The sequence below is a fragment of the Ammospiza caudacuta genome, chromosome 1 (genome assembly GCF_027887145.1).
Source record: "Ammospiza caudacuta isolate bAmmCau1 chromosome 1, bAmmCau1.pri, whole genome shotgun sequence".
Classification (NCBI taxonomy): domain Eukaryota; kingdom Metazoa; phylum Chordata; class Aves; order Passeriformes; family Passerellidae; genus Ammospiza; species Ammospiza caudacuta.
In genome coordinates, this window is record NC_080593.1 from 116,236,382 (window position 1) to 116,248,957 (window position 12,576).

Sequence of the window (12,576 nt, forward strand, 5' to 3'; positions counted from 1 at the left end):
TTTTTTTCCTTCACACTAAGGTTACTCCATGTGTTCAAGAGCATGAAGCAAAGGCTCTTCTTACCTGAACACACTGAGGTTTTAACTGGAGGCACTGGGAAGGCAGGTGAGGTTTCACAGCTAATTTACAGGGGGCTCAGTGACCAAGGTGAACCAGGGATAACAATCTGAGTCCTGCTGCTGCAGATTAATACTACAATTTCAAACGAGCACCTTGTGACAAGCTAAAAGAATCCAAACTTAGGGATAGAGACAATGAAATGTAAACTGCAGGCTCTCACCCACAGCAGAATTTTCTGGCCAGGCAAAGACCAATACCTATCCTGGCAGGTTGACTGCTGTCACGTGGCAGGCACCTTGTGCAGTATTTTCAGCCAAATTGTCCAAGACTGGTTTTGCAGTCTTGCCCCTGGAGCAAAGCTGACTTTGCTGGGTACAGGGACATGCCAAATATAGTGGTGGAATTTAAGACTTGTAGCTTAAGGACTAGGAAACAACTTCAATGCTTAATGAGCAAAATTAATCATGTACAGCAAAGGACCCAGGGGGGTAATGTCAGAGCTAAGCTGAGCACTGGAGGCTGCTGATTGCCAGGTACATGGATTTAATGCTGATGCCTAGACTGATGCCTAAAGGGGTGAGTCTCTCCCAGCAGCTTGCACAACCCCACTAACAACAGATCACACCCAGCTCTGGGATGTGTGTTAAATACACTGCCATGACAAATGTGGTGGCTCCCTGCAAACACCACCTCTTTGGAGGGTTGTAGGGTGGAAGAGGGAAGAGAATCAGCTAAATTTGGTGGCTCTGAAATGGTGGCCTGGGTACTCTGGTGGGGCATAGCAAATTCTCAGAGGTGCCATAAATCAAAAGGTTTTAAGCCCGACATTAAAATGGGTCATACAATTCAAATACATTGTTGCAAGGCTTTCAGTGAGTAAGCAGAAGCTTCCTGTAAAAACTCTGCTGAATTCAGCCCAAGACGAACAGAGCATATAAAGTATGGGGCAACCCTGTAATACTTCACTGGTGTAAGGAGTCAAACACTGACAAAATAAAATGAGACAATTTTCAGGTGAGACTTAAGAAAGTTTGGGACTTTAGTCTGTGTTTATTTGTCATGAATGTTTGATATTTGATAGTCTTATGTTACAGCTCAGATGTTACCCACTTATGGTATGCCCCTAAACCCTAACCAAAGTCGGTATTTTATTTTTATTTTCAATATAAGTACTTGTGAAGGAACTTTAAGAATTTACCCATGACCACGTGTGTGTAACAATTTAACACAAAAGCCAGTAAGCCAGAGTTGAGCCTAATTTCAGAGGCACAGCCTATAGAGCTTTTCTGCTGAAATTGTATCTAGGACTACACAAGGAGAGCTGACAAACACCTTCCTCACTGGAGTCTGTGCACCCTTTAGATAAACTGCTGTCTCTCATAGATTAATCAAGTACTTGGAAGAAGCTCTGCTGGCCTGCCTGGGAAGCCACACACTGTGCTAACTTGGGGATACCTTAATAAACAATATGATTCACTTTGGATTTGTAAAACACAAACACTTTAGACTTAAACATTTTGGAGGAAACCAAAATGAAAAAAACCTGAAGTTAATTTAGCAACTGTTCCAGCTTGGATTACTTTCCCATGCATACGTGCATGCACACATACACGTGCACACAAAATATTCACCAGAGTTCAAGCAATGTACTGATTTTTAGGAACTGTGACTTTTCAGGTTTTCTGCACTACTTAGCACACATCAAACAGAGATCTGACACATGAAAGTGACACTAAACCATTCTTTGTACGTGGCAGTTCAGTGCAACAATGAGAATCAGCCCCACAGGTAAAATATCAAGGGATCAATTAAAATGATTTCCAGCTCAGCCACAGCAGGCATTACCATGGCTTGTTCTCAGAAAACTCAGCTGGCAGCTGATGTCTTTTCAGTCACCTCTCAGGCAAACCAGCTCTGTAGCTGGTGATCTTGTGATACAAATATCCCCAAATGTAAAAAGGCTGAGTGATGACAATGACAATGAAGAATAGGATTGTTCATTATATTTTTTACAAATACTTATTTCTCTGAAAATGTTCATTACTTGAGGACATGCAGATCAATAAATCAATAAATAAATGTATAGAAAGATAAAAATACCAGGCAAAGTGTTACATCTTTATTAGGAGAAGAGAACTTTCATACTGAATTACCTGGGATATAACACACGAGCAGGAACTTGAAACTTCACACTACTGCTGAGGTTTGTCATTTTTAATACCATTATCTCCGGCGTTGTTCAAAACAAATACAGTGTTGCTGTTTATTTGCTAAAGGCCTCAGCTTACACTGATAAGCACCAGTTAATCTTCCAAAATGCTTCTTGAACTATTAAGTACAGACTCAATTTTGTAACAGAGTTTATCTTGCTGTCCTGCTTGCTGCCTGTGTGTGATCGCCAATCCTTGCTGTGCCAACTACAGCAGCTGCCACTTTGGAAAACTTAATTTCTATCCGGTTTTATAGAATGTTTTGATTTGCAAGGCAGGGAAACCAACAGCATGTAGCTGCTCAGTTCTTGCTCATCCAGCAGTAGCTCTGTATCAGTTCTATTTCTCTGTCAAAAACCAGTTTTCACTCTAGGACATGCTTGTACGCGGAAAGAAAAAGAAGGTGTAAAGAATGAGGAAAAGTGAAGGGGAAAACTAAACCAACCTTCCTCTTCTACTCCTGGAGGACAGTGAGACCAGCTACAGAGGATACTGCAGAACCATTTTCTGTACCTTCTTATGCAAGTTTTGGAAAGAAGTGGTTACAGGAGAGACAGAAGGGAAGATGTCTGTGACTCTGAATTTAACAAGGAAATTCTGGAGCGACTGCATCAAGAGATCTCTATATAACACACAGATGACATCTGTGCAATCCCATTCCAATTACTGCAGAGGCTGATGGAATTTCTAGAGGCTATCTGCTTATTAAATCAGTTTTTAATCTGATTTTAATTTAATCAGTTTTTAATAAATCAATTATTAATCTGCTTATTAATCAGAGGGCATATTAAATCAGTTACAGTGGGTGAGACCAACTAGTACAGCAACACAGTGAATGGGGTGGTTTTCTCTTGAGGGTGTGTGTGGGGGGTATGTGTCTGTGGGTGGTTATAAATTGTTTTGCAGAGTACTTCATATCATAGAGCATGTGTTGAGCTTTTGACTCTCAAAATAACAAGGCCAACCCTCTCAAACAAGTTAGAAACCTGTGGCACAGAAGTGATAAGTCAGCTCAGAGGAGTGGGGTAGGGATCACAAGAAAGGAAAGATGTCTGCATGTGGAGAAGGTGAAAACCACCAACTCTAACAATCATTTCTCTCCAGCTGGGTTACAGCAAGGAACCTAAAAAGCCAAGATTTGAGAAAGAAAGGAACTCAAAAGCAGGGAAACCCAGACAGTGCTAAAGATGTTAACAAAACATGTTCCAAAAAGCAAAGAAATGTGAAATGCTACTCTTTTACTTTCCTGGCCAACAGTCTATGCTGGGGAACACCTGTGGAATGAGCAGAGGTAACTCTCTGCAGTTGTGTGCAGGCTGCTTGTCTGGCTGTGAGGCACCTCTTCCCCAGGCATCAGCCTGGCTTCTTCAGAAGTCACTGCCAGGCCAGACAGACATCTATGGGATCATCTATGGGATCATCTATGGCATCAAAGCAACTGAGTTTCTCCTGGAAATACTGCAGAGAGGCATCCAACATACTGTGTCTAGCACATGGCACACCCTCAAAGTTTGTCCTGCAAACTACAACAAACAATGTATGAGACTTGCATGGATCTGAAATGATGGGAAATCACCTACGTGTCCCAAAGGAATGGTCCCACTATGGACACCCCATACTTACCTTCCAGTGTCTCACAGTGTTTCAAAGCACAATTTGATGGCAAACTCAACTGCTTCCTTCAGTTCAGGTCTGTCTTGTCACAGACACAGTAGTATCATCCCATTTGTTCCTTGGTGAAATCATGAAACACAGATATTTATGCCTTAAGATTTTCTGAAAAAATGACATTTTACCAGCCATAAATTATAAAGACAGTTATGCCTTTGCAAACTATTCCCAGCAAAACTGGATGGACTCTGTAATTACTTCTTGCAATCCCAAACATGCAGATCAAGATTATCTATTGAAATGCCAGGCATAAGTTATTCATTAACTAAAACCATTCTGTAATTTTATTGATATATTTTGTGGAGTTCACATATTTTTGTACAGCAAACATAACACTGTAGGCCACAAGAAGCTGCAGCACTATTGTTTAATAGCAGCAAGGTATATTTTATAATCAGGGTATGTGGACAATAAATAGTCTGTTTCTTTGGATGTGAATGTTTAAAATGAAGTTCTGCTGCAGCTTCATAACGTGATTGCTATTTTACAGAGCTTATACACAAAAATATATATGCAATCTTTTTGTCTATATTTTATACAAATACAACAGTAGTTTGTGAATACATTTTAAAGTACATATACATGATAAGCAACTCAATTTCCCATATCACAGGATAGCAAATTTTAAATGCAAGAAACATATACAAATTCAGTCTGGAATGCAGGGTTTTCTGTGTTCTTTTTTTTTCTCTATTTTTTTCCGACTCAAAACTTTTATCATTAAAAACATTTTAGCATACAAGTCCAAACAATTTTTCCAAGTCCAAACAATTATAGCTAAAAATATCATTTCAGCAATCCGAGTCAGGTTTGGGTGTGACATCATTCACCAATATACTCTTCCCAGTTTTTGTCTAAGGCTTTTAGTAACATATAGTATGTTCTTCACTCCACACCATATAAAAAGCCCACATTTAACATTAACTAGCAGTCACCTATTTTTGTGAACAAGAGCTGGGCTTGTCAGCGTTTAAATTTGCATGTCCAAAATTTTACTTTTGCAAGTGCATATGAATACATTGTGGTGTTGCACAAAAATTCATTAATGACAAATTAAGTCACAGTATAAAAATATATCATACAACTATAGGTCTAGTATAGTCCTTTTTTTTCTATGGGTAAAAATACATCTGAATGAGACAGGGAGGTTTGTAGCACCATGAGAGGAGTTGTATCCCAAGTTACATTAGCAGCATGATCCAATATAACAATATTGCAGGAGTGTTTCTGAGGAGATAAACATTCACTCTGGGTCAACTGTACCACTGAAGCTTATACTGAAAAGTGTTTACATATGATTAGCAATAGTTCTGTGTCACTTCCAGGGCTAGATAACTGTTATCAAAAGACACTGCCTTCCAACAAAAGTAAGACACCCTTATTGCATAAAAGCTTTGGGACTACCCAAACACATTTTGAACTACTGTGGCATTACTTGTAAGTTGAGCATGATGCTAAGTAAGCTGTGGTTTAAACTGTACACTGGGGGGAAGCAGGACGGGCAGCTAAGCCTATAATGGTTTACTACATACCAGATAAGTACATATATTTCAGAGGCTTATCTATAGACTGAGAAGAATACAGGAGAAGCTGCTAAACCAGTGTATGAGACAGACATAACAAAGGATGCAGGATCCCCATAGCATTTACGGATGCAGGATCAGGCCCAAAGTTAACTTCAGACAGCAGCATAGCGATAGGATGTGATAAAAAAAAATGTATCAAATACTGCATGTTAAATATTTTTGACAAAGTTTACCATCAAGAACTCCAGAAGACAGTTTGCAAACGGTGAGGACAAACTCCTAATTGTTTTTGACTGGTATTTAAAATGGCAGTAGAAGACAGTGTAGTTTGAAACATGTAAACCTAGTAAAAACCATTGTAAAACCCTTAAGAAAGACACACTGGTTCTGTGCAATATAGCAAATTGATAAGAAAACACTGTAAAAATGTACCTGTTTAAAATTACAATGTCTACCATTTTGTACACAAAGCATTATACCAAAGGCCTACATATATGTAATCTAATGGCACTTGAAACAAATTATAATAAAAGGTTTTATAATAAAAAGCATAACCTGTAAGAAATTTTCTTAAAAGGTTTAGGTTTTCTTTTTTGAAAGTGCTATATCTTGTAATATGTGTAACATAGAGGTTGACCAAGCTTTATTTTAAAAAATATTGGCCTATAATACAAGTTTAGCTCACTAGGCAAATGATCCTGAAAATATGTACTCTTAACATTCATTATTAGCTTAATAAAGCAATCAGCTCTGGCTCATGTTTCAGTCAGTATATGGTTTTTAAAAACCGCTACTGCCAAATTAACAATAAATCACTCTATTCCACAATTTACTACTAAATAAAGCACAAGCAACAAGTACACAAAAATATATATATTTAAAAAAAAAACAACAACAACAAAACAACCTTACTAGAAGTTTAGAAGTTGCACAAAGAGTGGTGCATGATCAGCCAGCCCTCCCCCCTCCCACCAAGAATCCACGGGAAATCAAGAAAACGGGTTTTAAAAACTGATGGTTTAGTAGTGGCCAATAATGACTGCCTAAGTGATGCTCAAAAGCACTCTGGTGGTGTTGGTATTGCTTTAAGGGTCAGTCTGCTTCCATGTTACCCTACATCCTAGTTCAGCTGCAAACACTCTGGGTGCAGCCACCCACTGAAACCCTGACTGAATGAGGTTCAATATCTTGTCTGAGGTCTCTATTTCTCAAGTGAAATGTATATCTAACACCAAGTGAAATGTCAATCCCTTTTCAGGAAGCTAAGGCACAAACAAGGTAGTAAGGGTTCTGGCTACGCACTAAGAAACGGGCGTTGGCAAAGTGTCTGTGGGTTTTGGTTTTCACAAGGTCTTTCAGCAGCTGGTGCCGATAACAAGTGGCTCCAGACGAGAAATTTGTGTGTCACAGGCTGCCCAGGGAGGGCAGCGCTGCCTGGCCACGCTGCTGGGCCAGCTGCAGGATGCCAAGCACCTGCAGCTTTCCTCTGCGGCAGGGAGAGTTGCAGATGCTCGGTTCCACACGGGACATAACCCACTGCAGGAATTAAGTCCATTTATCTTCATCTCAGATTAAAAGGATTGAGAATAAATCCAAGTTTTTCTTAGATGCGTTACAGTAGTTCATGTAAACTAGAACTACATTCGGTTGCATTCAGCTTGTGCTCTGTTCATCTGTGTTTTTCTTTCCTTTAGAAAGGTGAATGGAAAAAAAGCAATATTGAACAAATCATTCAACTAAAGATGTAAGCAAGCGAGCAATCTGTTTCACAGAAACCAGAGGAAGCAGTCGTGAAGCAGAGCTAAACGCCCACTTTGAGATAACCTGCTCCTAAAACCAAAATCTAGGAGTAGTTTGCAGAATTTCAAAAGGTATTTTCCTTATTAATACATCCTTATTTTAATGCCTTTGGAACACAAACACATTTATAAAAGTGTTATTTTTCAGTAATAAAATTTAAATACACATATGTATAAAATAGTAAAACTACACCTGCATATTGCTCCTAGCATTAAAAAAACCAGTAGGAGCTACTGATAAAACATCCGGAGCATGAGCTCCTTAAATGGGAGCAACTTTTGTTTCTGTGAAGTATATTTAGTTTAACCACTTAAAACCTTGTATGAATTCTCATTATTCATAGTTTGAGAGATACTAATGTACTTGAGTTCCATTTTTAATTCCTTGTACAAAAATGACAAGGAAAATAATGTTATTGTTGAATTACAGCAAATCTAGTTTGCTTTTATGCATCACAGGGTTGGTTGTTTTTTTAGGGTTTTTTTTTTTTCCTCTTTTGGTTATTAGGGGTTGGGGAATAGAATATATATTGCATTAGGTAAAAGTGGTGTAAGCAATATGCTTTTACTTCACTCCTAAGAGTCCTGTCTTTAAATCTTGGCAATGGGCAAAAAGTCCCTAACCAAGTACCCAGGTGTAGAAAGTGTGATTAACATCTAACTTGTTGCTTAGGAGGACATAACACACCATGTAACACAACTGAAAAGATCACTCCAATAAAAACAAAACAAAACAAAACAAACTGGTAGTTGCAAATTTACATTCACTTTCTGACTGCACACTAGTTTTGAACTGAAAATAGGTACACACTTTCTGGCTGGACTTGATCCACCCTTTGGCGGTGGCAGCGGGGAGAAGACTGACGCCTACAAACATGAACACACTACTGGAAGGTTCCTATGCAGTACTCTCTCTATGCTACTGAAGAGACAAAAACAGCAAGTTAAGAATTCAAACAAAAACTGCGACAAAATATTCTGCATTACTACGTTACAACACTTTTATATTTCAAGATCAGCCATTAATTTTGCCTGTTTCCCTATACCAGAGTCACGAAAGCACAACAACAGTTTCAAATTCAACTTGAAACATCTGTCATTTAGGCAAGCAGATATTCTCTGTCGAAATTCTGTTCAGCCATAATTTTAGAGAATTACACTAATTTTTTTTTCTTCTGTTATCCATAACAGGCCACCAAAATTTAAGCCAGAAAATGGCAAAATTCTTAACAACTTTTATAATGACTTCAATACAAGTCAAAATGCTATATATATGTACATGTGTATATATGACTTCTATATATACACACACAAGTTTTCAGAAAAATCTGAATTCTATATTAATTTTAAAAATTTAGATTTGTCATTATAGAACAGGTCAGATGTGTCACTATTTGGGAAGAGGATTTGTTTGGAAACAGAATGCAGATTTTTTTCCCCAAATCTCAGGAATCCTTGTGATACATATTTTAAATGGATTATTTGCAAATAGTAGAATATATTAAAAGGTAAAAGTGGCAGTTCTACCATTGACATTAATAAAACAGACTAGCTGATATGGTTGAAAAAGTTTTAAAAACGGGATGAGTGTTGTGAGTTTGCTTGGGATGACTTTCTACTGAACATTTTAAATGTGTAAATTGGCAGTGAAAATGAAAACAATACAATGAGACTGTTTAAAAAAAACAACAAACCAAAGTAAACACAGCTGAGAATAAACACTTTCAAAACATTTTAAAAAAGTTAATTTAAATTTCTTACTGGCTTCATGAGATTGGTACTGTACAAAAGCAGAGAATTCATAATGTCTTATAGTAGGCACTAAGTTAAAAATGGTCACCTAAGGCATTTCTACAAATAGACAGTTAACAAGCCAGCTTTGTACATCCTATTGGAAAGCTTGATGAAATCGTGGTAGGGTGGTGGTTGTGCTTAGACTGCTTGTGAAAGCTGCTGACAATGAGTGCAGAGACCCAAGACCTATACTATTGCTAGGATCTTGTGGATCCTGGGTTTGTGGTGGGAGTTGAGTCATAGAAGAATGTGCCTCCTCTTGCGTATAACTCATCCCGAGGTTTCCCACTGAAACAGAAGGATTATAGGGAGGGCCATTTACAGGTATGAAGTTGAACAGCTGAGAAAAGTCCAATGATGGGGCATTTAGAGGTTCACTAATAGGAACGGAGCCCTTGGAAAGGGAAACTTCCCCAGACCCATCATCTAGTGGCCCTACTTGTGGATCCAGCCCTAGTTTTGATGAAGATGCTTGAGAATCCTGGGATGAAGAAGGCATACCACTTTGCAACTCCATTAGGTAACTTTCTATTTCCCCTTTCAATGGCTGTTCTTTTTCAGGCATAGAAATTGAGTATGAGGTAGTACCGAGTGGGTATTTCAACGATAGCTGGTGAGAAGGGTGGACAGACTCCATATCTATTGGACAAGGCATTCCCAATGGTAACGATGTGGCAACCATTTGGTGTGCAGATGCAGAACTCTGCATGGACTGAATCTGAGTGTTGTAGAGATTTAATTGCAAAGTGTTTGTAAATGGCTTTGATGTCAGTTCACTGGAAGGTAAAGACATCACTGGAAGCAGCTCATCCTTAATAGGCACAGAAACATTGCAGGTAAAGGGATCTAGAAGGTCCATTGGCTCTGTTTTGACCTTCAGAAGTTCCTGGTTGTGACTTTTCTTCATGTGGCGCGTGAGGTGATCCTTGCGCCCGAATCTCTGTGCACAGTACTGACAGAGGAAGTCCTTTCTTCCAGTGTGCACTACCATGTGTCTGCGGACATCCTTTCGGGTGTAGAACCGACGGTCACAGTGTTCACACTGGTGCTTTTTCTCCTTCACTCCACCCGATGACTTGCCTGCATGAGTTTTTAGGTGCTCCAGCAGCACTCCTGTGCTTTCAAAAGTCTGCAAACATACCTTACAGGTGAGGTCACCACTTGTTGCAGCATGCAAAGCCAGGTGACGTTTGAACCCAAGCTTGGTATTGTAGTTCTTTCCACATTCTTCACACTTAAAGGCCTCTTTGTTGGGATTGTGTGTATGTAGGTGATTCTTTAGGTGATCTTTTCGGTGAAACATTTTCTCACAATAATTACACTTGTGGGTTTTCTCAGGAGAATGAGTAGCCATATGCCTTTAAACACAGATATATTCTGTAAGTAATTATTTTGATCAAAAAACACATGAGCTCATTTTTTAATGGCAGCTATATACTACGCTAAGGGCTGCTTTGCAACAGAACCTTTTTAACTGAAAGCATGACACTACAAAGACAGTTTGACAAATTTAAATATAGCAAACCGCGAGCCATTTCTCTTAAATTGACACTTTAGTTTTGGTGGGTCTTAGCTACGGTAACAGGGGTATATGGGCAAGTATGAAAGTACTCGTGTAAAAGTCCATAGCCAAAGAACTTTCAGTCCATACTCTTTTTCTTGTGACAATTCCTTATACAAATGAAAATTCTACGCTCATTAAAAACAAAACAAAACAAAACAAAAACAAACAAACGGAAAACAAAAGCAGAAAACAAATTAAGAAACAAAATCAAAGACATTAGCTTGCAAACTTAGGTAATTTAGAATTCTAGAAACAATCCAATAGCTACTTTAATTAACACATCCTCTCTGCAATCAGCTGAAGGCGTACAGAAATAAATACTTTTACACGGCTTAACACGGCCAACATAAAATAGATAATATAATCTGAAAGATAAATAGAGTTTAATACCTTAGTAATTTGTACTTAGAAACAAAGGCCTTGGTGCAGTCTTGTTGTGTGCACTTGTAGGGCCTCTCTCCTGTGTGAGAGTATGAGTGAACCTTTAATTTCTCAACACTGTTAAAGGCCTTGTCACACAGTTGGCAAGGAAAGTTTTTTCTTGGTTTGGTTTCACCACGCTTACGTTTCCCTGAAGGGACTTTCTGGGTATCTCTTACTTCTGACAAATCACCAGGAATGACAGTGGCCATCGCAGCCTAAACCAGGCCTTCTTGTTGGACACTTGGGAATTGCCCAACTCCACTAAATGATTTAGCTTTAGATGGCTTCTCAAGTTTCATGTGGTCGTAAAAGAAAGCAAAAGGGGACTGGAAAAAAAAAATAAGAAACAACTAGTTTGTAACTAAACTTAGATTTTGAAGTTTACTTGCTATGTGATGCTTCTGAATAAAACTTAAAAATAAAGTTAGGTTCAGCTGGTCTAACGTAATACCTACAGGTTTCTTTATACTATTTGCTTCAACTCTTAAAATGCATTGCTCAGGATGAACAGATCCACATATGCCCTGAGATCACACCTCACAACTTTCCCCTCAAGCACTGATGGAGAAGAGCAGAGTTTCTGTCAGATCAAGGGAGGCATCAGGCAAAGGCCTACCTACCCAGGCACCTTTTGGCAGCTTCTGATTTCAAAGGATTTACAGCCACGCCTCTGGTGTTTGCACAGACATCCCCCCCTCCCCACACACACACAACTATCAAAGCCTGTAAGCCTCAAAATGTTTGAAAACCTACAGAAAACACAGCAGTACCCATGCAGACACTATGGAGGGCAAAGCTCATGTTCCCGATTGGATGTACCTCCCTCCCTGTGATTACTGCACATCTACACATCTACGCTGGGAAAATGCATGCACTGCCAATGATGCCTAACACCAGGTGAAATTCTCCTGTAAACTCACTCACCCTCTACTAACAGAGACTTGATCTATGAATGACAGAAGTCCCATGGATTAGGGTTAGATTAGACAGATCAGGGTTTTATCAGCCCAGCGCTGGAGACCCCCAGCCTTCTCATGCTACCCTGTGAGACACGAAGGCTGTAAGCATTCAGACTCAGGTTAGCTCAGGATGGAGGCTCCAAGTCCTGCCCCTGTGGCATAGCAAAATGTCAACTAAACAGGAGGCTTTCACTGTCAGGAAGTGCATGACGTGATCCTCGTGTCTGACTTGTGGGTGAGAAGTTTTAAATTTGTCATCTGGTATCATATAGTGGCAACAGGGCACCTGGCACCACAGGGCACTCAACAGCCCTCCATAGTCAGGGCTTGCTGACAGCTTCACTTCATCCTTGGAGCACAACTGCTACTATAGATACCAAAATCCTGTGCTACCCAGAGTGGGAAGGGTGGAGCGTGAGGTCTGCAGCAGCAGGGACAAGGAGGACAGCAAGACAGCACTCAATGCAAGCATTTTTGAGGGCTGGAAAGCTCCAAAATTTAGCCTTTCTCCCTTGAAAGTGCCAGCACCAACCCCCAGCCCTGGTGTCATGGCTGGCAGCTGCTGTCCC

General features: G+C 39.5%; 1 protein-coding gene across 1 annotated transcript in view; it reads right to left on the bottom strand.

Annotated features, from left to right (window-relative positions):
* Window positions 1–8,489: 8,489 nt before the first annotated feature.
* Window positions 8,490–12,576, bottom strand: part of PLAG1 (PLAG1 zinc finger) — a 48,034-nt gene continuing 43,947 nt past the window's right edge. Inside the window, exons 3-4 of the mRNA XM_058817125.1 lie at window positions 11,016–11,374; window positions 8,490–10,419 (exon numbers count right to left, since the gene is read on the bottom strand). Of these exons, the coding sequence (XP_058673108.1) occupies window positions 9,156–10,419; window positions 11,016–11,257 (1,506 nt within the window). The 5' untranslated portion in view covers window positions 11,258–11,374 and the 3' untranslated portion in view covers window positions 8,490–9,155. The remainder of the gene's footprint in view (window positions 10,420–11,015; window positions 11,375–12,576) is intronic.